Source organism: Podarcis bocagei (genome assembly GCF_964188305.1).
Source record: "Podarcis bocagei genome assembly, chromosome: 7".
Lineage (NCBI taxonomy): Eukaryota > Metazoa > Chordata > Lepidosauria > Squamata > Lacertidae > Podarcis > Podarcis bocagei.
Window position 1 is genome coordinate 74264970 of NC_138132.1, and position 25013 is coordinate 74289982.

The following is a 25013-nucleotide window of genomic DNA, read 5'->3' on the forward strand; positions in this document are numbered from 1 at the left end:
GGGAGCCTGGAGGTCTGAGCCCCCATTTCTAGCTTGATACAGAAGTATGACAATATCCTGCTGGAGTAGGACGTCTAATTCTGGTGCCAAGGATGGAAAGGACACTGGGAGGGAGTGACGAATAGGCTATGGGTCTGTTTTGCAGGGTCACCAGGGTTTCCTTCACTTGGTGAAGGGAAGAGGCTATGGAGGCATAAACAGGACACCTCAAGGGCCATGCAATATATATCTCCCACCCACCACCAGCCCCGTCTTCCCTATGACGGCAGCCACCAAAGTTTCCAAAACTTCCACCAAAGGGAACCACAAAGAAAAGCTGAAATCAGCTGCAGCAGCTCAGAGTTGACGGGGGAAGCCGGGAAGCCCCGAGTTCAAGTCTCCCTTCAGCGGGACTATTAGCGTTGCTACGCTGTGAGACTTCGAGGGAGCTATGGGGGAATTTAACATACTAGCATTTGCACTGGAACACGAAGCAGCCCTGTTCAGCACTCGCTCTTTCCCTCAAGCGACGCTCCCCGGCCCCTCACAACAGCCCTGCAGAGTAGGGCGAGAGAGCGAGCGAGGCTGGCAGGCCAAGGTCCCCCCGCCCTGGGAGTGGGGGCTTCCCCGTAACCCCCGGGCCTGGCTCCGCACTCGGCGGGGCTCGTTTCCTGAGGCAACGGAGGCGGCTCTCTGCACATGCTCAGGAACCACGGCAGCCTTTGCCACCGTTTATTATCGCCCCGCCGTCAAATTAGCCCCCCCCACGCTTTCCCTTCCCCTTCCGCCGCCCCCCCCCGCGAGCCCCTCCTGAGGTAAAAAGACGGTCTTTACTCCAACGAACAGCCACGTCCGCCATCTTGAAGCAACCGCCAACTCCAACGTCTCTCCGCCCAGCCACGCCCCCCGCGCCCGACTCCTGGCTCCCATTGGCTGACGGGGACCGGGGTTTGCCCAGATACGGAGTCGGAGGAGCCGGCCAATGGGAGGGGCTCGGAACGGGGTGGGGGGGAAAGGGAGGAGGAGGAGGAGGCGGTGAAGCCGGCTATCCTGTTGCCTTCTGGGAGTCGTAGTGCTTGCTCTCCATTCCTCCCCCCCCCTACAGAACGGCCATCGAAAGGAACTGAATGAAACGGAGGACTGCGATTCCCGAAAGCCACCGCGGCGGGGCTTCTGAGCTACGGGTTGCGAGAAGGGGCAAAACGCGCTCACCAGGTGCTGTCCACCCTCGTTTGGCTGCTCGTGCAGGTGTGCAGGTGCAGGTGGTCAGGGGCTGATGCGGGAGGGAGGAGGAAGAGGATGGAGGAGAAGGCCCTGCGCAGCGGGAGCAGCTCCAGCAGCACCAAGCCCTACCTGGAGAAGCTCACCCTGGGGGTGACCCGCATCCTAGGTAAGGTGGAGGTGGCATGCCTGGTTGCCATGGAAACGGCCGAGGGATGGAGCCGCAAAGAGTCTTCTTCCCTCTCTTGCTCATTGCATGGCGCTTCCTCCCCCCTCACAACAGCCCTGTGAGGGAGGCCAGGCTGACTGACCGCCTCGCCAAAGGTCTCATCTAGGCAAAGAGGGTTTTTATATGTTTGCCGGGGAAATAAGAGCGGCTGAAGACCTATAGGGAGTGGGGAATGGGACAAACCATCCTCCAGGAATGGCCCTACTGCAGCTAGCAGACCAGGCAAAGCTGGTAAAAGGCACTGCTAGCTCAGGGACACTTTCCATTAGCTCTTGCTAACATTGGATGAATGTTTAGTTTAGTGTGATGCAAATGAGGCACAGTTTATCTCAGGCACACACATTTATCCCCAAACCTCCCCAACCTCCTTTCCCCTCAAGACTGGGAGCCGGGGGGGGGGGGATGAACTAAATGACCTAATAGGATTTCGCCCATCTTTTGCCTTTGATGCTTCAAAGGGCTCCCTAAGGTTGGGGCCCCCTGTCTGTCCTCTTCTATTTTCCACGCAGAAACTTGAGATTTGCCTGCTTGATAGCTTACTAACACCGTGTGCTGTGCAACAATTTTCTTCCTCTAATTCCATCTTCCCCCAGACTGGGGACCTCTGGGACCCAGATTTGGAGCTGATGGAAGCTGTAATGCAGTGGTGTGATGGACCGGCTGGATGCCGAGAAGCTTGGGAACCCCCAAGGGAACGCCCAGAAGGCTCTTGGAGTCATAGAATCAAAGAAAAGCCCTCAATGGCTGGGACCCAAATTATCTCAGGGCCAGCCTGATTCCTGATTCCTCAACCACTGAGAATCTCTTTTTTTTTGTAAAAATTTTATTGGTTTTTCACAATTTATATTAACACAAACAATACACAATACAAACATACAAACACAAAAACAAACATGTATAATTTCATATCCATTTTTTCTTAAAACTTATTTCGCCGACTTCCCCATACCTCCCCTTTCTGCATTCCAATTCCCAAGTTTTTTCAGCAAATCCTCCCCTTAATCTTATTCAATTTTTTCTTTTCTTTTACTTGATCTTATACAGCTGTAATCCCTTACTTTCTATAACCACAACATTTTAACACTCATTAATTTTGCAATTCTTCTTAAGGTAAATTTTAAATTTCTTCCAATCTTCTTCCGCCGTCTCTTTCCCCTGGTCTCGGATTCTGCCAGTCATTTCAGCCAGTCCCATATAGTCTGTCACCTTCATCTGCCATTTTTCCAAGGTGGGTAGATCCTGTGTCTTCCAATACTTTGCAATAAGTATTCTTGCTGCTATTGTAGCATACAAAAAAAAAGTTCTGTCTTTCTTTGACACCAATTGGCCGACAATGCCCAAGAGAAAGGCTTCTGGTTTCTTAGGAAAAGTACATTTAAGTACCTTTTTCATTTCATTATATATCATTTCCCAGAAAACCTTAATCTTCGGGCACGTCCACCAAAGGTGAAAAAAGGTACCTTCAGTTTCCTTACATTTCCAACACTTATTATCAGGCAAATGATAGATTTTTGCAAGCTTGACTGGGGTCATGTACTACCTATAAATGATTTTCATAATATTCTCTCTTAAGGCATTACATGCCGTAAATTTTATACCGGTGGTCCACAACTGTTCCCAGTCAGCAAACATGATGTTATGACCAATGTCTTGTGCCCACTTAATCATGGCTGATTTAACTGTTTCATCTTGTGTATTCCATTTCAGCAACAAGTTGTACATTCTTGACAAATTCTTAGTATTGCAACCACTGAGAATCTCTGGTGGTTCCCAGCACCCCTGAGTTTCATCCAGTCTTCACTAGGGGTGTACCCTTGACTGTGACAAGCCAAGCCCTGTGGAACTCCCTGCTACTGGAAATTTGTCAGGGACCAGCCCTCCTTTCCTTCAGAGATTTTTTTTAAAAAAATAATATTTATTAGTTTTCCAGCAAATTGAACACAACACTACAAAAAACCAAAAAAGAAAAAACATACAATACAATACAAAAAACAACAACAACACTACAAAACACTAACATACAACTAACAAAACAAAACAAAAACCATTTAAAACACAGTCCAATTTCAATATCTTATCTTTCTTTCACTAATTTCCACGACCTCCTCACACCTCCCTTTTTGTATTCCACTTCTATTAATTGTTTCAGCAATTCCTTTCCATCTTCCTCTGTTTTCTATCCTATAATTGTCTTAACACATTCTAACCTTATTTTTCCCTTGAATACTCTATTAATCTATTTATACTTAATTCCTTATAACATTCCTACTAAAGCCATATAACTTCATTCCAACATTTTTCTAACATTCATTAATTTTACAGTATTTTTGTAAATAGTCTTTAAACTTTTTCCAGTCTTCTTCCACCGACTCTTCTCCCTGGTGTCGGATTCTGCCAGTCACCTTCAGAGATTTTTTGAAATCTTTGTTTGTTTGTTTAAACGGGCAACATGATTTTAACCAATGAGTATTGATTGATATTCATTGACTTTTTAATGGATCTTTTGTTGATTCTCCTGTCTTTATTTTCCCACTCACTATATTTCTACAAAAGGGCAGATTATAAAATTTGTAAGTAAATCCATCAACATGTATCCTTCACAACTCTCATCTTCCATCCCTGTTGGCCATGCTTGTTGGGAACTGGACGTCCAGCAGCAACATCGGGAGGACTCCATGCTGACTTCCCGACACTATGCTATTCCTCCTCCCTCCCAGTCCCTTTTTCTTTCATGTTGTGGCTCTTTAAAGTTGCAAGCCTAGAGGCAGAGGGACTGTCTGGTTTATATAAAAAAAATCCTTCCAGTAGCACGTTAAAGATCAACTAAAGAAGTGTGCATGCACACGAAAGCTCATACCAAGAACTAACTTAGTTGGTCTTTAAGGTGCTACTGGAAGGAATTTTTTTATTTTGACTATGGCAGACCAACACGGCTACCTATCTACTACAAAGACCAACTAAGTTAGTTCTTGGTATGAGCTTTCGTGTGCATGCACACTTCTTCAGATACACAGAAGAAGTGGTATGCATGCACACGAAAGCTCATACCAAGAACTAACTTAGTTGGTCTTTAAGGTGCTACTGGAAGGAATTTTTTTATTTTGACTATGGCAGACCAACACGGCTACCTATCTGTGTCTGGTTTATATTCATCTGCAAACTGCTTTGGGAGAATCTTTCTGGTTGAAGAGCAGGGCAAGTATTGTTTACACTGATTACTCTTTTTGCAGAAGCTTCTCCAGGAGTTACTGAGGTGACATTTGTGGAGAAGGTGCCAGCCGAGCGCCATGCCATTGTTTCATGGGAACAGGTGAGACTGGCTATTATTTATGCATATTGCTTCTCCTTCCCCACGGTGCTTGAGTCGGCTTTTGCAGTATTATTGGTTTGGATTTTCCATGGAGGTGATCAGAACAGAGCACCTGGAGGTGAGGTCGTTTTTTTTAAATGGGACTGCATGCAAAGCTGCCCTCTGGTAGCAGAGCAGGTTCATCTCTCTGGATGTGAAACTATTGGTAGTAAATGAGTTTGCAGTTTGCCCCTTTGGCACTAGGCAGCGCCGTCCTTCCTGGATTTCCCGTCTCACCCTCACCAACCTGATGCCCTCCAGCTCTTGTGGGAAAAGTGGGCAGAGCAATGAACACAATCTTTACCTTTGTGAAGTAGTCTACTTTCTACACACTTTCACACACCCTTCTCTGTCCTTCATCCTGGCAAGCGAGAAGTCTAATAAGCTCCGGGACATATTCAAGCCAGGCAAAAACACTCAAGGAGGGTGTGAAGCTAGATGGCTGAGTACCGTATTTTTCGCCCTATAAGACGCACTTTTTCCCCTCCAAAAATGAAGGGGAAATGTGGGTGCATCTTATGGGGCGAATGCAGGCTTTCGCTGAAGCCTGGAGAGCGAGGGGGGTCGGTACGCACCGACCCCTCTCGCTCTCCAGGCTTCAGGAAGCTATCCGCTAGCTGTGGGAGACCCAGCTCTCCCAGGGCTAGCGGAGAGCTTGCCTGCACCCAGAAGCTTGGGGAGCGCTGAGCTCCGCACGCCCCAAGCTTCGGGATAAGCGCAGTGCTCCGCTAGCCCTGGGAGAGCCGCGCTGAGCTCGGCACGCCCCAAGCTTCTGGTGTAGCGCAGGGGTCCGCTAGCCCTGGGAGAGCCCCGCGGCTCTCCCAGGGCTAGCGGACTGCTTGCGCGCACGCAGAAGCTTGGGGCGCGCTGAGCTCGGCACGCCCCAAGCTTCTGGTGTAGCGCAGGGGTCCGCTAGCCCTGGGAGAGCTGTGCGGCTCTCCCAGGGCTAGCGGACTGCTTGCGCGCACGCAGAAGCTTGGGGCGCGCTGAGCTCCGCACGCCCCAAGCTTCTGGTGTAGCGCAGCGATCCACTAGCCCTGGGAGAGCCGCGCGGCTCTCCCAGGGCTAGCGGACTGCTTGCGCGCACGCAGAAGCTTGGGGCGCGCTGAGCTCGGCACGCCCCAAGCTTCTGGTGTAGCGCAGGGGTCCGCTAGCCCTGGGAGAGCCGCGCGGCTCTCCCAGGGCTAGCGGACTGCTTGCGCGCACCCAGAAGCTTGGGGCGCGCTGAGCTCGGCACGCCCCAAGCTTCTGGTGTAGCGCAGGGGTCCGCTAGCCCTGGGAGAGCCGCACGGCTCTCCCAGGGCTAGCGGACTGCTTGCGCGCACGCAGAAGCTTGGGGCGCGCTGAGCTCCGCACGCCCCAAGCTTCTGGTGTAGCGCAGCGATCCACTAGCCCTGGGAGAGCCGCGCGGCTCTCCCAGGGCTAGCGGACTGCTTGCGCGCACCCAGAAGCTTGGGGCGCGCTGAGCTCGGCACGCCCCAAGCTTCTGGTGTAGCGCAGGGGTCCGCTAGCCCTGGGAGAGCCCCGCGGCTCTCCCAGGGCTAGCGGACTGCTTGCCGGCACGCAGAAGCTTGGGGCGCGCTGAGCTCAGCACGCCCCAAGCTTCTGGTGTAGCGCAGCAATCTGCTAGCCCTGGGAGAGCCCCGCGGCTCTCCCAAGGCTAGCGGACTGCTTGCGCGCACGCAGAAGCTTTCGGCGCGCTGAGCTCAGCACGCCCCAAGCTTCTGGTGTAGCGCAGGGGTCCGCTAGCCCTGGGAGAGCCCCGCGGCTCTCCCAGGGCTAGCGGACTGCTTGCGCGCACGCAGAAGCTTGGGGCGCGCTGAGCTCGGCACGCCCCAAGCTTCTGGTGTAGCGCAGCAATCCGCTAGCCCTGGGAGAGCCCCGCGGCTCTCCCAGGGCTAGCGGACTGCTTGCCGGCACGCAGAAGCTTGGGGCGCGCTGAGCTCAGCACGCCCCAAGCTTCTGGTGTAGCGCAGCAATCCGCTAGCCCTGGGAGAGCCCCGCGGCTCTCCCAAGGCTAGCGGACTGCTTGCGCGCACGCAGAAGCTTTCGGCGCGCTGAGCTCAGCACGCCCCAAGCTTCTGGTGTAGCGCAGGGGTCCGCTAGCCCTGGGAGAGCCCCGCGGCTCTCCCAGGGCTAGCGGACTGCTTGCGCGCACGCAGAAGCTTTCGGCGCGCTGAGCTCAGCACGCCCCAAGCTTCTGGTGTAGCGCAGGGGTCCACTAGCCCTGGGAGAGCCCCGCGGCTCTCCCAGGGCTAGCCGACTACTTGCACGCACCCAGAAGCTTGGGGCGCGCTGAGCTCCGCACGCCCCAAGCTTCAGGATTAGCGCAGCGCACCTGGGGGGGAAATAAATTTTTCCCCCTTTATTTCCCCCCCAAAAAACTAGGTGCGTCTTATGGGCCGGTGCGTCTTATGGGGCCAAAAATACGGTAAATATGGGTTTGGGAGAGTCTTAAAGGCCAGGCAGCGAGACCAACTTGGCTACTCTTCTGGCACTGATTTCAAGTTGTTCATTCTAGGCAATGCTTCTCAAACTTTTCCCTGGGCCACACTTTCAGAATAAAAACAAGAATTCTTTTAGTGATAAGAAACATATTGGAAAACAAAAAGAAACAACTCCTAGCAGTGCTTGATTTACAACGCAGAACAACTACTTTATAGTATGATCAAGAGGCATCCAAAATGCTTAAAACAATGCAACTACATAAGAGCACAAATCATTCCCAAAATGTAATTATAAGCGGGCCTCTTACGTATCTTAAGTATGTTTACAAACTCAGTTAGAGGTGTGAGCTTGCTTTTGCCGGATATAATGTTACTGATATTAGGTGTAATTTGAGACAAACATATGCCTATCAACAGAAAGAAAGCTTTCTCTTTTCTGATGTTACATATTTGTTCAAAATCCCTCTTCGCAACAACAGGTCATGGAGCACTGTAGAATAATAGCCAATGCTCCTGAAAAGAAGCATGCATGCAGTTTCTGGCAATATTCACAAAAATTATTTTTATACTATACTATACTGAAATGTTCAAATGTGTTTTTTTCCCCCCTGCCACACTTGCCATTCTCCCCTCCTGCCCCCTTTGAGAAACACTGCTCTCAGGGGTGTTGGGCATGTCCCCACCGATTATTCTCCCTCTGTTAAACTGGGCCTGTAATGATGAACTGAAGAATCAGGGGAAACTCACCTGCTGTTGGGTCCTGCTTTGAAGAGCACCCTCCGTGTGTGCGACGCACCCTTCCTCTCGATGCTGCCGCTCTGATAGCTGTTAGTTTAGGAGGCACGAGTTTTCAGGGCATGTAATCCAGGGCAGCAGAGAACCGGACATAGCGATGACATCAGGCAGCAGCCAGGCAGCTCAAGAAGAAAAGCAATGCAAACCTGGAAAGAGCTGGCTCCGCGGGTGCAAAGCTATAGATGCAGCAGGGCAAGGGGTCAGTCTTGACATAGGCCGACAAGAATGCTGAGGGGGAGAGATGATAGGGCTCTCAGACAACAGCTGGATACTGCAGGCCTGTTTCTGTCCATCGGGGCCAAGCAAAGTATAGGAGAAAGACAAATGTTGGAAGTGATATAACGGACAAGAGGGCCAGCTGCACATCAAGGCTTGTTTGTTTATTAAATTTGTACACTGCCCTGCACCCATAGGTCTCAGAGTGGATCACAACATAAAACCACAGTATGAAGAACACAAAATACATAATAAAAATAGGAACAAAAACGTAATAGTATAGTAATAGTGTTTCCAATAACACCCCCACCCTTGTTTGCTGGCCAGCACATTCCACAAAGCAAGGGTGCCCTCCAGATGTTGGAAAAGGATTGTAGTTTAATGGTAGAACATCTGCATTACACGCAGAAAGTCCCAGGTTCCATCTCCATCATTTGCAGGTAGAGAGCTTCCCTACCTGAAACCCTGGAGAGCATCTGAACCCTGGAGACAATGGTGAACTAGGTGGCCCAACAGTCTGGCTGAGCATAAGGCAGCTTCCTATGTCCCAGGGTTGCAGTACTCCAACTCCCATCACCCCTGATCCTTGCCCATGCTGCCTGGCCCCATGGGAGTTGGAGTCCAACCATATCTAGACGGGGCCACACTAGCAATTCCTGCCACAGAGGCAGTGGCTGCTGCTTGATTCTTTTTCTCCTGCCCTTGCCTCTCCTTGCAGAAGAATGCCTGCGTCTTGCCCGAGGATTTAAAGAATTTCTACCTGATGACGGACGGCTTCCACATGACTTGGAGTGTAAAGTTTGACGGTAAGAATAAGCCTTTCACAGCTTGGGACCAGTTTACTCACAAGGTCGCCTTCTTCACTCAGCCACTTTGATCTGCGGAACTGACAGCATTACAAACCCCATAATACTCATTCGGCATATGTAATAAATCAGTATTTTAGTGCAGCAGCCCCCACACTTTGGAACTCCCTGCTTTTGACAACAGGCAGGTGCCTTCGCTGTACTCTTTTTGGCAGTTGCTAAAAATATTATTGTTCAGGCAAGCCTATCCAGTCACAAAGAAGTATGGCATGTGTTTTAATCCATTTTTTAGCTAATCATTGATTTTAATTAATGGAGAGAGCGTTATTGTTTTGTTTTGTTTTTGTTCCTGTTTTTGCGGGGTATGTTGTGTTTGTACCTTGTGTTTTTATGCTGTGAACCGCACTAGGATATTCAGATAATGGGCAGTATGCAAATAAATAAATAACTTTTGAATGCTTTTCAATAGCCGTTTTTAACTTTTTGTTGACCCTTTTATTGATAAGCGCTCTGAGGGTTTTACTCACAGTTGAACAGTATATAAATGCTATGAAGCACACACAAAATAAACACTTTCATATCTGATCAACAATTGCATTCACAAACCCATTTCCCCTGCTTAAGTTGTGTTCTGTCTTTAATTTGGGAAGGGGAGAATGAAACAGGAACTGTTCATCAGCAGGAAGATTCCTATTTCAGCAGCAGCACTCTGCGTGCTGCCAATCCCATCTTTGCTGCCGTGATGGTTAGGTGCTTGCCTTCTGTGCTCCTACAGAATAGTGCCTTCCATGCCAGCAACCTAGTAATGGCTGCCTTTTTCCCAGACAACCCGATGCCGCTTGGCTCGATGACCATCAACAGCATCTCCAAGCTAAACCGAGTCAGAGCGTCGCCCGTCTATGCCTTGCCCAATGCCCCCACGCTGGCTGACTTAGAGGACACTGACGATGAAGAAGGTACTGCCCCACCTCACCCCTTTGTCCATGGGAGACCTCGGTTCTCCTCTCCACCTCCCCTGCTACCCCACCAAAAGTTTCCGTGACCTTATACACAAGCCCCACCGACGCCCAGCTTCTCAAGCTCTGCCTCGTTTGAGTTTTCCTTGCCCTGCACCCGATGAGAATGCCTGCCTGCCTCGCTCAGCCTTTTCTTTCTCCCCAAAGGTAATGGGGGTCAGCCAGAGAAACCTCACTTGGACTCACGGAGCCTGGTGTTTGAGCTGGACCCGTGCGGAGGAAATGGGAAGGTCTGCCTTGTGTACAAGAACACCAAGCCGGGTATGTTGTGTGATACCAGAAGCACAAGAGCTGCCTGCACAAATCAGCTCCATCTGCAAACCCCAGTTAGCTTTTGCCTTATCTCCCATATCTCCGTTTTGAACTACTGTACCTAGCACCATACAGTTGTGCTGGCTGAGACTGATGGGCTTTGTTGTCTAGAACATCTGGAGGGCACCAGGTTGACAAAGTCTGTTGTCTATGATGGCCTGTGATGAAGTCTTCCTGAAGCAAGCTATGCCTGGCTTTCATAAATTGCCATTATTATTATTATTATTATTATTATTATTATTATTATTATTATTATTATTAAATAATAATAATAATAATAATAATAATAATAATAATAAAATTTGTATATCGCCTCAGAGGATGAATTTCCCTTGGAAATGCCTTTATCCTTTCTAGAAAGCACTGAGGCCCAGATCGTCATTCCTAGGCCTCAGAGTTCCTTATTAAAACCCCCTGAGAGGTGGGGCGGTCCGTTCTTCTCATCCTGCGGCCTAATAGTCTCTCTTCTCACTTCCAGTTGTCACCCCGGATTCCGAGATCTGGTTTCTGGACCGAGCTCTTTACTGGCATTTCCTCACCAAAACCTTCACCGCTTACTACCGGCTCCTGATCACCCACCTGGGGCTGCCCCATTGGCAGTATGCCTTCACTAGCTACGGCATCAGCCCCCAGGCTAAGGTGAGAGAACGACAAACGGCCCGTCCCTTTTCCTAGGGTCTGCTGCTCCTGCCCATTCTGCCTTCACAAAAGCCCTGCAAAGGAGGTCAGGCTGAGAGTGAGTGATTGGCCCAAGAGAGAGTGATTGGCCCAAGGAGCTTTATGGCCAAATGGGAATTTGAACCCAGGCGTCCCAGGCCCCAGACCGAAATTCTAATCCAGTGTGTCTCAAACTTGGGTCCCCAGCTGTTGTCTGGACCGAAGTTTGAGAAACACTGCTCTTACCACTATGCTACACCACCTCTACACTGACTGGCTGCTGCTCTCCAGAGCTTCAGGTGGCATAGCGGGGGGTCTCTCCCAGCCCTCCTTGGAGATACCAGTGGGGATTTGCATGCAACATAAATGCTCTCCCCTCTGAACGAATCCTTCCATTCCCTTGCTCTGTTCTGCATCACTCCCACTTTCCCAGAGAGGCATTTAGACACTGACTCTCCAGGATTTGGGGGGCAGACCCTACAACATTGGCCTTTGAGTCCCACTTCAACCCAAAGATGAGGTTGATTTGATTCCCCCACTTCTTCCCAATGGAAATCTTCATTCCTGCCTTCTTCCCTGGTGGGGAGACGCCAACTTGTGGTCCGCCTCAGGTGCCAGAATGTCTTGGGCTGGATCTGTTTGTGGATTAAAATAAGCCCTTTGTCCTGGATGGACATTTCATTCCCTGGGGAGAGCTGGACAGGAAGTGGCTGTTCCTCTCCGCAGAGACTTCTCTCTATTGAGATGGTCCAGGCCCCAGAGACTTGTAGAATCAGAAGGGATTTTCTGGCTGGCATGTCTGTTGTTCTTGAGACCCTGGTCTTCTTGTGCAATGGTCAAGTGAGCTGGGACATCAATAGGACTGTTCCCAGGTGGCTTCCCTGACCCTGTGGAGCCCTGGTGGAAATCTTATAGCAAGCTTGGCTGGGCACAGGTACAGGTGTATATGCCTCTGAACACTGACTCTCTCAGCCCCTCTTGGAGACCCCAGGGATTGAACTCTGCATCCAACACACACACACTGACACCAAAGCATGACTCCCTCAAATACACCATGCAACATTATTTTAGGATTACCATGCTGTGGTGTGATCTCTCTCCTGCAGCTCTGTGCTAAGAAAGTCTTGCAAAGGGTAATAATAATATTTTAGCAGATCATCCAGGGATTAAATTGGGGATCTGCTCTATCCCAAGCAGACCCCCTTCTGTCCCTGAGCCCATCTAGCTGGATTCCTGTCTGAGGCCTCTAGTCCCACGGCCGGCAGATAACAAGCCAGGAGACAGGCCTGGAGACACCCCCACCCTTCCATCGCTCACCTTCCTTCTCTGCCATGTGCAGCATTATTTTTATCGCCAATTTTGATAGTTATCAGATGGGCAATTTGACAGACAGGGCTAGGAGCCTAAAGTCCTCTGCGTCAGGACGGCCTTTGCGTTCCAGAGAGCCACACCTCTTTGGGATCCTGAGTTCCCTGGATTACCTTTCTTTTACCTGGTTTACCTTTCTTTTTTTGGCTTTATGTGTCTCTTGCAGGCAAATTATATCTAGATTTTGTTTGAGAATTATATGTTCCTCCCTGTTTCTCTTTGTTTTATTGCTCAATCCATTCACATTCCAATTCAGTATTTTAAGGTTTGCCAATATCAACTTCTCTCGAGATAAGTCTACCTCCTGCTGCACCTTTTTCTTCTTCTTGTGCAAGCTGTTCCATTGCCTGCCTTTGCTTTTCCAGAGGGGTATTCCCATACCTATCTGTTTCTTGTCTTTCTAAGTCCCTGCCTTGTTTTTCAAAAAAATTGTGTTCCTGCATTTCTGTTGTAAGTCTCTACCTTTTGCCTTTGTATATAAATGAGAGTCCCTCTGGAAACTCCCATTTGTATTGTATGTCTGCTTTTTTAGGGCGGTTGTCAGGAACTTATATTTCTGTCTTCCAATTCTCAATTTAAAAGGAATTTCTTTAAATATCTCAACCCTATTATCACCAACCCTTAGACTGGTTTCAAATCCCTTCTGGAGAACTGTTTCCTTTATTCTTCTAGTTATGAAAGTAACCAAACAGTCTCCAGGCTGCTGTGCTCCTCTTTTTCTTCTATTTCTGACCTGGTAACAGGTCTGTATAGCCTCCTCCACCCACTCCTCTCTTTCTCCTAACCATTCGGCTAAGATTTTTGCTAAATATTTCTCTAGTCTCTGGTTATCCTCTCGCTCTGGTAAATTGCCCATTTCACTGTATTCTCATTTTGTCTCATTTGTGTCACAAGAACAGCATCATCTAATAGATCCAGTCTACCCACAACCCCACCCACAGCCTCTTTACACACTACTTCTTGTTTCACTTGCTCCATTTGTTCAGAGGTTTTCTCAAATTCAGCCAATTTCTCCTCAAGTTCTTTAACCTTTACACCCATTCTTTCTATCTGCTGTGACAGCTGAGCTGTGCTATCCTCTATCTTAGTACTCATTTTCTGAAATAGCTCCTGCATCTGTAATCCAAAATCATTCCTCTGTTGAGCAAATTGCTCCATTACAAAGTCTGCCAAATCTGGTTTAGGGTCTGTTTTTTCCAGAGGTCTCTTGAGCCTCTTCTATCTGCTTCCCACCCACCACCCAGGTTGCTTAGCTTTTTCAGGCATTCTCAAAACAAAGTATTTACTCCTAAGGTCACAGTTCAATATTTCTCTCAATATATCCTTCTCTGCTGTGTGCAGCATTATTTTTATTGCCAATTTTGATAGCAGCGTTATCAGATGGGCAATTTGCCTTGACAGGCAGGGCTCAGAGGTTAGAGTCATCCTCTGCATCAGGATGGCCCTTGAACCCAAGAGCCACGCCTCTTTGGGATCCTGAGTTCTTTGGTTTACCTTTCTTTTACCTGTCCTGCATTTCCCAACGAGAGACTCCCTTCACTTCCTCTGTGCCATGCCAAACCTCATAAACTTCTATCGTGCTGCCTCTTACTTGCCTTTTCTCCTGACCAAAAAGTCCTAGCCTTGGCCACCTTCCTTCATAGGGGATTCGCTCCACCCCCTTGATAATGTTGGAGTTTGGATTTGATATCCCGCTTTATCACTACCCGAAGGAGTCTCAAAGCGACTAACATTCTCCTTTCCCTTCCTCCCCCACAACAAACACTCTGTGAGGTGAGTGGGGCTGAGAGACTTCAGAGAAGTGTGACCAGCCCAGGGTCACCCAGCAGCTGCATGTGGAGGAGCGGGGAAGCGAACCTGGTTCACCAGATTACGAGTCCCCTTCTCTTAACCACTACACCACACTGGCTCTCTCTTGGTTGCCCTTTAACTTTTTCCAGCATCCTTCTCGAGACGAGGCAACCAGAACCACACGCCTGCCCTGCAGTGATTGGTGTTTCCTGCTCCTCACTTTCCCTTCTCCTCTTCCAGCAGTGGTTCAACATGTACAAGCCCATCACCGTCAACACGGAGCAGCTCTCTGAGGAGGCCGATTCCTTTGTGAACAAGCTGGACCCAAACAAGGTCTTCTGCAGCAAAAGCAAAACTCCGGTGTTGAAGAAGAAGCTGCCGTCCCAGACGCCCTCCTCCCAGAAGGGCCAGGCGGGGACAGCCCCCAAGAATCCGCAGCAGGCCGGAAGCTCCTCAAGGAGACGGGAACCCCAGCCCTGACTGACCTTTGTCCTTTGACCCTGCACCGCCCCACCATGGCTTCGGTCCACTGCCCCTCCCCCGAGAAAAGGCCTCCTAGTTTGTGGCTGGTGGAGCATCGAATGGGACCAAGATGTATTTATCTAAAAGTATTTATTTAAAAGGCTTTAGGCTCTGGCTGAATGTCCTTTGTGCCAAACGTGACCAGTGGGCTCAGGTTCGACATAGTCCTTCCTTGGAGTGAACGTTGCTAATAATAATGCTAATAATAATAACTATTATTTATACTCTGCCCATCCGGCTGGGTTTCCCCAACCACTCTGGAAGGCTTACATCACATATAAAAATATAATGAAACATCAAACATTAAAAACTTCCTGATACAGGGCTGCCTTCACATGTCTTCTAAAAGTTGTATAGTTCTTTATCTCCTTGACATCTGCTGGGAGGGTGTTCCACAGGGTTGGCCCCACCACCGAGAAGGCCCTCTGCCTGCTTCCCTGTAGCCTCACTTCTTGCAGTGAGGGAACCGCCAGAGACCTTCAAGAGGAGAACCCCAGTGTCTGGGCTGAGTGATGCGGGTGGAGATGCTCTTTCAGGTATACCAAGCCTGTCTAGGGTTCGTAATGCAATGGCTGGCTAAGGGGGATTCCTCCTGGGAATCGCCTTTCCTGTCTAGATTGAGCAGATAAAGTGCACAAAGGGTGGGAGGAAGCAACCCTCCCCTGGGAAGCATACTTTGAGCAACCGTTCTATGGCGCTGATGGGAGTTGTAGTCCAAAACAGCTAGAAGTGCACCAGGCTGAGAGCCGATCACTTTCCAAGTCATAAACCAAACCACACGTGAATTGTGTCCCAATCATCCTTGGCATGGCATCAGATGAAAGAAACACAATCTGCATTTTGAGCGACTGCGGATAAGAGAGTTTGGCAGTTTGATGTTTGCTGCTGGAACATTCTAGGGAAGGGGGCAGCCATTGTATGCAGGTGGCCCTAGTTCGTTTGCGAACATCTCTAGTTAAAGGGAAAAGGGTCTGGGAAGTATCTCTGCTGGAGATCTAGTGGCAGTGGCACCAGTCAGGATTGTGGGCTACAGCTCCCATAATCCCCTGACTTTTGGCCATGCAGACGGCATCCAGAACACCATCCCAAACTGCCTTGGGATGAGATTTTCGTACAATCAGAATTGTAGAGTTGGAAGGGAGCCACGGGTCATCTAGTCCAACCCCCTACAATACAGGAATCTCAACTAAAGCATCCATGACACAGGGCCCTCCAAGGAAGGAGAGCTTGCAACCTCCCAGGTTTTGAAGAATTTGAATTTGTTTGAAGAGTTAAATGGTAGTCACAGGAAGAGGGTGTTTCTGTGTCTTACAGCAGTGCTTCTCCTTAAGCCGGAGAGCAGGCAGATGCAGCCAGGAGTCTTACACCTGATTGTACATCATAGCCAAGCCTAGAAATTCTCCTGCATCTTTCCACAATTGTTGCACATAGTTCACAAATTGCACCTGTATAATTGAGTGCACCGGCGGAGGGTGGTTGGGGCTACTTCTGTCTACAAGGAAAAAGTTGGGTCAACCAGTCTATAATAACTGAAAGTACTGAAATGATGGTGTATTTTTCAAGGGCAGCGTCTCACAGCACATCCCTTGAGCATCCCTGCCTAAGGAGATTTTTGCAAGGCTCTTACGTGAGCACTGACATGCCGCTCACTGGCAGCAGCTGAGTGAGAAGAGCACAGGGCAGGCAGGAACTTACACCTTCCAGCCTCCCCTTATTTATCCCCTAAAAAAGTGTCCTCTGTTTATTAGCTAAGAACATAGATTGATATCTGCTTGCACGCTCTTGGGCACTGTGGCCACAGCAGACAGACAGCTTTCTGCTATGGATCTGTCCCAAGTCCCAAATTCAGCTTCCGGTTGACGGGAGTCCAGATTTCACAGTCGCTGCTCGACGCTCTCGTCGCCCTCGCAGTCTGGCTTCCTGCTCCCATCCAGCCGAGGGCGATTGTGAAAGTCAACGAAGATGTTGTAGATGAAAATTCCAAGGAGGCTTCCCAACATTGGTGCGACCACTGGGACCCACCACCAATTATTTGATGCGCTGGGGGGTGGGGAAGAGAGAAAAGCTGGTTTTATTCGGTTCTAGGAGAAGCCAAGAGCAGAAATTGAGCTCAGCTGCTTCTTTGACAGCACCACTGGTTCTTTGTAGACCTGGTGTCAGTATTCAAAAGAATCTGGTCCAGGGATGGGCAAGCTGTGTCCCTCTTGTTGCTGGATGGTGGCTACAGGTGACAACCATTTTGAGCAGAGGTTCCCTTCCTGACCCCCCTGGGTGTCAGTGGAGCACTCATAAGCCCGTTCTGCCCCATATTGGGGCCTCTTCCAAGTCAGGAGCAGTGTGGGTGTGGGTGTAATCATCTATCGGACCCACACAAAATGATTTCTGCCCGTTTCATCCCCATCCTTGAACTGGACCATCACTTGCCTGTACCGCCCCTCAATTACGTCCATCACAAATCAGCCTTCCTTTAACGCAAGGGTTGCCCCTCTAGAGGTGCCATCATACGTGGCTGAGCTGTCTTCAAGGGCAGCCCCAACTAAAGCGTTGCAGCAATCCAGTCTGGAAGTTACCAGAGCATGGAGCGCAGTGGCCAAGGCATAGCTGTCCCAAAGGGGTTCCAGCTGAGCTAGGGGGACGGGAGAGTGCTCCTTGCCATCAAGACCACCTGAGCCTCTGCTGACAGTGTTGAATCCAGTTGTATGCCCATGTTGCTCCTTCGGGGGGGGGGAGTGCAACCTCATCTAGAACTGGCAGCCTCCCAGTCTGCACCCCCAATTACACAAAACGGGATTCAGATTCAGTTTATTGGCCCATCCTGCTTCCAAGCATTGCATCAAGTTCAGGAGACCTGTTTCCACCCATAGCTTTTTTATACTCTCATTTTGTACTTTTAAAAGGGGGAAATCCTAGGTACACCACCTTGAATTCCTTGGAGAGGAGGTAGGGTGCACATCAAAAGCACCTTTTGTACTCTTACTCCAGTCCTTAACAAATGTGATAGCTCAATGCACGACCTAACTTCTCAAATTTCACCTAACGTTGGGCGAGGAGGTTCAGACCTACCTTCGTATCCACAAGAGCTATCAACCAATTTGTTTCAATTAATCTATATTTAAATACAGTGGTACCTCGGGTTACATACGCTTCAGGTTACATACGCTTCAGGTTACAGACTCCCCTGACCCAGAAATAGTGCTTCAGGTTAAGAACTTTGCTTCATGATGAGAACAGAAATCATGCTACGGCAGCGCGGCGGGAGGAGGAGGCCCCATTAGCTAAAGTGGTCTTCAGGTTAAGAACAGTTTCAGGTTAAGTACGGACCTCCGGAATGAATTAAGTACTTAACCTGAGGTACCACTGTAAATGGTTGTTGCCCACCCTGCACCTGATGGGCAGAGCAAACCAGGAATAATAAGAAAAAAATGTTCAGTAATCAAATTTAATCAATCCATGCAAATAAGGGGGGCAGAAACTGTGGGGATCTGCAATATTCACCTAGGAGATACCTGCCTTGTGAATAGCACATGTGAACAAGATCTAGGGGTCTTAGTAGATCGCAAGCTTAACATGAGTCAATGGTGATGCAGCAGCAAAGAAGGCTAATGCAATTCTAGGCTGCATCAACAGAAGTATCGTGTCCCGATCACAGGAAGAGGACCACTCTATTCTGCCTTGGTCAGACCACACCTGGAGTACTTTGTCCAGTTCTGGGCACCACAATTTAAGGTGGATATTGACAAGCTGGAATGTGTGCGGAAGATCATAAAGGGTCTGGAAACCAAGCCTTGTGAGGAATAGTTGAAGGAACTGGGTACGTTTAACCTGGGAAAGAAGACTGGGAGGAGATATGATAGCCATCTTCAAATATCTAAAGGGCTGTCACAGGGAAGATGGACCTATCTTGGTTTCTCCTGCTCTGGAGCGTAAGACATGAACCAGTGACTTTAAGTTACAAGGAAGGAGATTCCAATGAAAACTTAGGAAGAACTTTCTGACAGTAAGAGCTGTTCAGTAGTAGAACAAACTCCCTCGTAAGGTGGTGAACTCTCCTTCCTTGGAGGTTTTCAAGCAGAGGTTGGCTGGCCACCTGTCCTGGATGCTTTAGTTGAGATTCCTACATTGCAGGGGGGTGGATTAGATAGAATCCTAGAATCCTAGAATCATAGAATCATAGAGTTGGAAGAGACCACAAAGGCCATCGAGTCCAACCCCCTGCCAAGCAGGAAACACCATCAGAGCACTCCTGACATATGGTTGTCAAGCCTCTGCTTAAAGACTTCCAAAGTAGGAGACTCCACCACACTCCTTGGCAGCCAATTCCACTGTCAAACAGCTCTTACTGTCAGGAAGTTCTTCCTAATGTTTAGGTGGAATCTTCTTTCTTGTAGTTTGGATCCATTGCTCCGTGTCCGCTTCTCTGGAGCAGCAGAAAACAACCTTTCTCCCTCCTCTATGTGACATCCTTTTATATATTTGAACATGGCTATCATATCACCCCTTAACCTCCTCTTCTCCAGGCTAAACATGCCCTGGAGAAGTGGAGGTTAAGGAGTGATATGATGACGCTCAGGGTCGCTTCACACTCCTATGATTCTGTGGTAGAGAAAAGGAACTCACTTGAAGACCTCCAGCCCCCATCCAGCAACGGCTGTGAAGATCCTTGGTGGCAAGTCTCTGGAAGGGTTAATGGCGTAGGCTGTGTTCATCCCCAAGGACATGCCGATGACCGCAACCAGCAGCCCAACACTCAAGGCATGGGTGCCTGGAAGAGCTCCCGCATTCTTCAGGTCGTTGATGGCGAGGATTCCAATCAATAGCACAGCTGTAGTGATGAACTGCGGGGATGAGGCCAGGAAGGAAGGAAGGAAGGATGAAATAAAAGATGGCAGCCCAGAGGCAGAAGAGGCCACTCCAAAACAAGGTGGCGGAAAGTCCGGTGTGGGGACCAATGGGGAACAGTCATTACAATCCCTTTCCCTTGCTTGCTTACCTCTTAACCCACCTGAGGCAGACACCAAAATGGCGTCCCCCTTCCCTGCCAGGGAAGAAGTGGTGAAGGAAGAAGGCAGGAAGAAAGATTGACATCAGGATCCGCTGCCCCAGTGGATCCTGCCGCCTGAGGCAGTCACCTCACCTTGCCTCATGGCTGGGCCGACCCTGTCTTAACCCCCTGCATTCTGAAGACTGATTGGGTACAGACATACCCGTATGAGGACAATTATTATCTTAGCATTTCAGTGTGGTCAAAGCTCTCCGTGTCTATTATCTAGAAGCCATAGAATGACTCCCTATGAAATAGTTGTGTTTTAACTGCTTTCCCTATTAATCCTACTGTTTAATTCTTTTAGCAAACCACTTTGGGGTTGTTTTTTTAAGTATATAACAAGAAGTATATAACTTTAATGAACTAAATAAATAAAGTCAATCCTGGTGCACCAACCTCATTTATAAATCCGCCCAAAGTCGACATGTATGGAGACGGATAGGTGGCAAAGATGTTTGCCGTGCGAGTGGGTCCTCCAACGCTCAGGGTCCCCCCGGTATAATCCATCAGGGCCTCTGAAAGGGAAGCAACCAGATTACACAGTTCAACAGCAAAAGCACAAGTTGGAGAGGCTACAAGTGGACTTTTTGATCAAATCACTCTGCCCTTGCACGGACCCACAATGTGTGTGTGTGTGTGTGTGTTTATGAGAGAGAAGGGTGTGTCACTGAAACAACAAAAAAATCAGGTAGTTCTTCTTCCTCCCCAGCTATTCTAGTGGCTTTGTGAGGGGTTGGGGGTCAAGGGAAGTATCATACCATAATACAGTGAAAACGTCGTTGCAGAAGCCAAGAAGGATCCCACGAACTGGCCAATCACATACACCGGGAGCTTGTACCATGGCAGATTCCCCACGACACAGTTTGCAAATGTAATTGCTGCGTTCATGTGAGCACCTTCCAGGGGCAAAAGAAATGGCAGGAATGCGAGAGTAAATGATGATAATAGTAGCAATTACAGCATTTGCAAGCCACCCCTCCACCTTGCCAATTCTTAGAAGGGCTATCTTTGCAAAAACAAAACCACAACGAAGACCAATTCTGAGAGCGTTTGCTAAAAACACAACATAGGGAAATGCTAAGTGATGGGACAGCAAAAGGAGCACTTTCTCTTTTTTTGGCTGTTTTCCTTTTCATTTAGATTAGTTTGTTTTTTATGGTATTGTATGCTGAACATTTTCAATAAAAAATAAAACAATAAAAAAGCAAAACAAGCCAGTTCCGCACTTCTATTCCACCCCCTCAGCTGCTGGAGGCAAGTCTCAGCAAGGTGGTCCCCAGATTATGGAAGATGGAAGTTGTTCTACGCATCATGGAATGGGTGTTGGGATCTTCTTCTTAATCCTGAGAACCGTGGTTCTGTGAGTGTAGAGATAACCTCAAGGTTGCGTCAAGGCTGAATCTGTACGTTTCTAGATCTCCGGTGTGTGGAAGTTCTCCAGATCCTTTACAGAAATCCGTATAAAACAGGGATGTAACACAAAGATGAAAACAGCTTTCCTCAAGCTTGTGCCCAGATTATGGGTGCCCAATGACAACCACGACATAACGTGACATCATGACATCGTCTACATCCGGTTTCTACTGGAAGTCACTTCTACTGGAAGTCACTTCCAAGACTTCGTAGGGCCTTTGAGGTTGCGTCGGAGCCTCACAGTGTGGGTGCTGAGCACCCACACACAAAAACTGTGAGTGCCCTGACACTGAAGGCCCCCTAGAGTTGGTACCAGTGCTCATGCTCTCCAGTGCTTTGGGTCTACAGCTGTATAAACGACTAAGAATGTAAGAAGAACCCTGCTGGATCACTTGCCCGTCTAGTCCAGCACCCTCTTTCACAGTGACCAATCAGGTGCTCCTGTGGGAAGCCCAAAATCAGGACCGGAGTGCAAGGGCACACTTTCCTTGCAGTTTCCAGAAACTGCTTTGCTTCCTCCAGCTGTAGAGGCAGCACATAACCATCATGACTAGCAGCTGTTAACTGAGAAATCTGAGGGCTCCCTTGAACAAAAAACAAGGACACCAGCCAGGAATACCAGAGCAAAACAACAGCCAGCAGGCTTGGTCTTTATTGAAGACTGTCGCGACAGGACTCCCACCTGCCACCAGGTGGAACAAGATGGAAGCCCCAAACAAAAAAGCCCCCAAACTTTTATTAGCTACTAATCCCCATGTTACACCCCCCCAACTACATCACTCATACATCATGGTTACATCATGAAAGGGGAGGTCTGGTGGCAGTAATCTGAGCATCCTGGACCCTGCCCCATGGTTCTCCTTGCCCTCCACCAAACACCCATCAAGTGTATCAGAAAAGATATTTACATTTCCCTGTTTCCCAGCCAAGTTAATCACGCCCTTTTGTCTTCATCTGGGTTTGTTATTTCTGGAATGGCTACATGTCTGGCACTCAGGTATTAGGCGGCCAGGAATTATCACTCAGGCTGAGTAGCTGAGCTCACATGTCTATATGAATTTCTGAAGTTTTCCCTGCGAGCCAGTTCAGAGACACATTTATCAGGGAATTTTTACATTTGGTATTGTGCAGCAGAGGCCCTTTGAATAGATGGGAAGAAACTGTGATGAAGTGTTTTGTGGGGACAAATCACAAAAGTCACAAAAGTGATTGTGCTGGTTTTGGTAGCGGGCTGCACGTGCATGATATCTGCTGGAGGGGCAACCCCCCCCCCCAACCTATACATACATTCTTGCAACATAGCCATCGATTGCCCTCTTGTCCTCCATGAACTTGTCTAATGTTCTCTTGGAGCCATCTATGTTGGTGGCCGTCACTGCCTCCTGCAGGAGAGAGTTCCACACTTTCCTTTATCTGTCCCAAACAAGCTTCCTTGAATGTCCATGAGTTCTAGTGCCATGAAAGAGGGGTAAAAACTTTTCTCGAAGAGGTAAAATCAGTTATGATTAAATGGGCACAAGATGTAGGTCACAACGTTATGATGGAAGATTGGGTTAAATTATGGAAAACTGACTTAAAATTTACAGATTGTTCCCTATTGAAGGAGAATTACATGAAGATGATGTACAGATGGTACACAACACCAGTGCAGTTAGGGGAAATGTACAGAACTAGTTCAAATATATGTTGGAAGTGTAGGGAAAAGGAGGGGACATTTTATCATATGTGGTGGGATTGTAAGGTAATTAAAAAATTTTGGGAAATGATATACAACGAATTGAAGAAAATTTTCTATTTAACATTTGTTTAAAAACCCGAGGTATTTTTGTTGGGGATTGTAGGGAAAGACCTGCCAAAAAAGTTGAAAAACATCTTCATGTATGCGACAATGGCCACGAGAGTTCTGGTAGCACAAGGATGGAAGACTGAAGAAACCCCAACAAAAGAATCATGGCAAGAAAAAATGATGGACTATGCAGAACTGGTAAAACTGACATATAAGCTATGGGACAAGGATAACTGTGACTTTAAGGATGAGTGGGAATTTGTGGGGGGGGGGAGGGAGGAAAAATGGGGGGGAAACAAGGATAAGTGGGAATTTGTGGGGGGGGGAGGGAGGAAAAATGGGGGGGAAACAAGGATAATATGTTTTTGGATAATATGTCTTGTTATAATTTTGAATAAAAAACAAAAAAAAACCCCAAAAACTTTTCTCTATCTGCTTTCTCCTGGGCTAGGTTTTGTAGTCTAAAACCTCTGAAGGGCACCAGGTTGGGGAAGCCTGCAGTAAAACCATCCCAGCAGAAAATGTTATGAAACACAGAACCTCTCTGGAACAGCAAAAGGAAAGAAGGAGAAGCACTAAGATAATATAGAAATCAACCTTTTAGAAACTAGCAAGGGGTGGATTAAAGCAATTTATGCCCAGATCTAAACGGATTGAAACTGCACAGTTGATATTAAAAGGGAGATCTTCCAGGCACATTATCTACCAGACTCACCTGAGATTCCACCAGCTACGTGAATTCCCAACATGACACCGAATCCAAATCCCAGATTGATGCTCAGAAAGTCCCCAAAGCTATTCTTTCCTATTACCACCTGGGCAACAGAGCCCTGTCCAATAACCTGTGGGGGAAGGGGGAAGAAGAGAGACCCATATGTGTCAAGGTATCCATCGTCATGGTAGCAGGACAACAGCACCGGTGCAAAGATCACCAGTGTTGAAGCGATGATTTTTCAGCTTCAACTTCATTGGACTGGTCATGCTGTGTGGATGCCTGATTATCGTCTTCCAAAGCAACTACTCTATTCACAATTTAAGAATGGAAAGTGAAATAATGGTCGTCAACAAAAGAGGTTTAAAGACACTCTCAAAGCAAATCTTTAAAAATGTAGTATAGGCACTGATAACTGGGAAACACTGGCCTGTGCTCCAGTTGGAGAACAGCCTTTACCAAAGGTGTCAGGAGGCTTTGAAGACGCTCAAACTCAGGATGAAAGGGAGAAACGTGCTAAGAGGAAGGCATGCTAGGCAAACTCTCACTGTGATCAACTCCTGCCCAGAAACCAATGTCCCCACTATGGAAGGACGTGTGGATCCAGAATTGGCCTCCACAGTCACTTACGGACTCACTGTTAAAACCGTTACAGATAGGTAGCCGTGTTGGTCTGCCATAGTCAAAATAAAAAAAATTCCTTCCTGTAGCACCTTAAAGACCAACTAAGTTAGTTCTTGGTATAAGCTTTCGTGTGCATGCACACTTCTTCAGATACACTGAAACAGAAGTTGCCAGATCCTTCTATATAGTGAGAAGGTGGGGAGGGGTATTACTCAGAAGGGTGGTGGGAATTGGAGATTGGCAGATAGCTGAGATGAGCCTGTTGGCGACTCTTAACGACTGTAATAGGTCTTACAGGAAAAGCCAAGGGGTGAGAAGGTGAGAAATGGCTTAGTCATGTATAATGAGATAAGAATCCAATGTCTCTGTTCAGACCAGGTCTCTCCATTGTTTTAAGTTTGGTAATGAGTTGCAATTCAGCAGCTTCTCTTTCCAGTCTATTTCTGAAATTCCTTTGTAGTAAAACAGCTACTTTGAGATCTTGTATAGAATGTCCTGGGAGATTGAAGTGTTCTCCTACTGGTTTCTCCAATTCCCACCACCCTTCTGAGTAATACCCCTCCCCACCTTCTCACTATATAGAAGGATCTGGCAACTTCTGTTTCAGTGTATCTGAAGAAGTGTGCATGCACACGAAAGCTTATACCAAGAACTAACTTAGTTGGTCTTTAAGGTGCTACAGGAAGGAATTTTTTTTATTTTGTTAAAACCGTGTTCATGGAAGAC

At 48.1% G+C, this 25013-nt stretch overlaps 2 protein-coding genes and 1 long non-coding RNA gene across 6 annotated transcripts in view; 1 reads left to right on the forward strand and 2 right to left on the reverse strand.

Annotated features, from left to right (window-relative positions):
• Positions 1 to 25013, reverse strand: part of LOC308591155 — a 116083-nt gene that overhangs the window by 9018 nt on the left and 82052 nt on the right. The gene's annotated exons all lie outside the window — the stretch shown is intronic.
• Positions 1084 to 15042, forward strand: LOC308591090 (tubulin polyglutamylase complex subunit 2-like). 3 transcript variants are annotated; one of them, XM_081201677.1, is made up of 7 exons: positions 1084 to 1227; positions 4660 to 4739; positions 8955 to 9042; positions 9867 to 9998; positions 10206 to 10319; positions 10849 to 11009; positions 14427 to 15042. In XM_081201677.1, the coding sequence occupies exons 1-7, from the start codon at positions 1107 to 1109 to the stop codon at positions 14664 to 14666; spliced, it is 936 nt and encodes a 311-aa protein (XP_081057803.1). In that variant the 5' UTR covers positions 1084 to 1106; the 3' UTR covers positions 14667 to 15042. The 3 variants fall into 3 exon arrangements, with proteins under 3 accessions (XP_081057803.1, XP_081057805.1, XP_081057804.1); XM_081201679.1 differs by having other exon boundaries at positions 1084 to 1194; XM_081201678.1 differs by having other exon boundaries at positions 1201 to 1369.
• On the reverse strand, positions 14780 to 24105 carry LOC308591119 (aquaporin-7-like). 2 transcript variants are annotated; one of them, XM_081201725.1, is made up of 5 exons: positions 23667 to 23931; positions 20511 to 20648; positions 20149 to 20267; positions 19326 to 19543; positions 14780 to 16748 (listed from the first exon to the last, which is right to left on the reverse strand). In XM_081201725.1, the coding sequence occupies exons 1-5, from the start codon at positions 23698 to 23700 to the stop codon at positions 16583 to 16585; spliced, it is 675 nt and encodes a 224-aa protein (XP_081057851.1). In that variant the 5' UTR covers positions 23701 to 23931; the 3' UTR covers positions 14780 to 16582. The 2 variants fall into 2 exon arrangements, with proteins under 2 accessions (XP_081057851.1, XP_081057852.1); XM_081201726.1 differs by lacking the exon at positions 20511 to 20648 and having other exon boundaries at positions 23667 to 24105.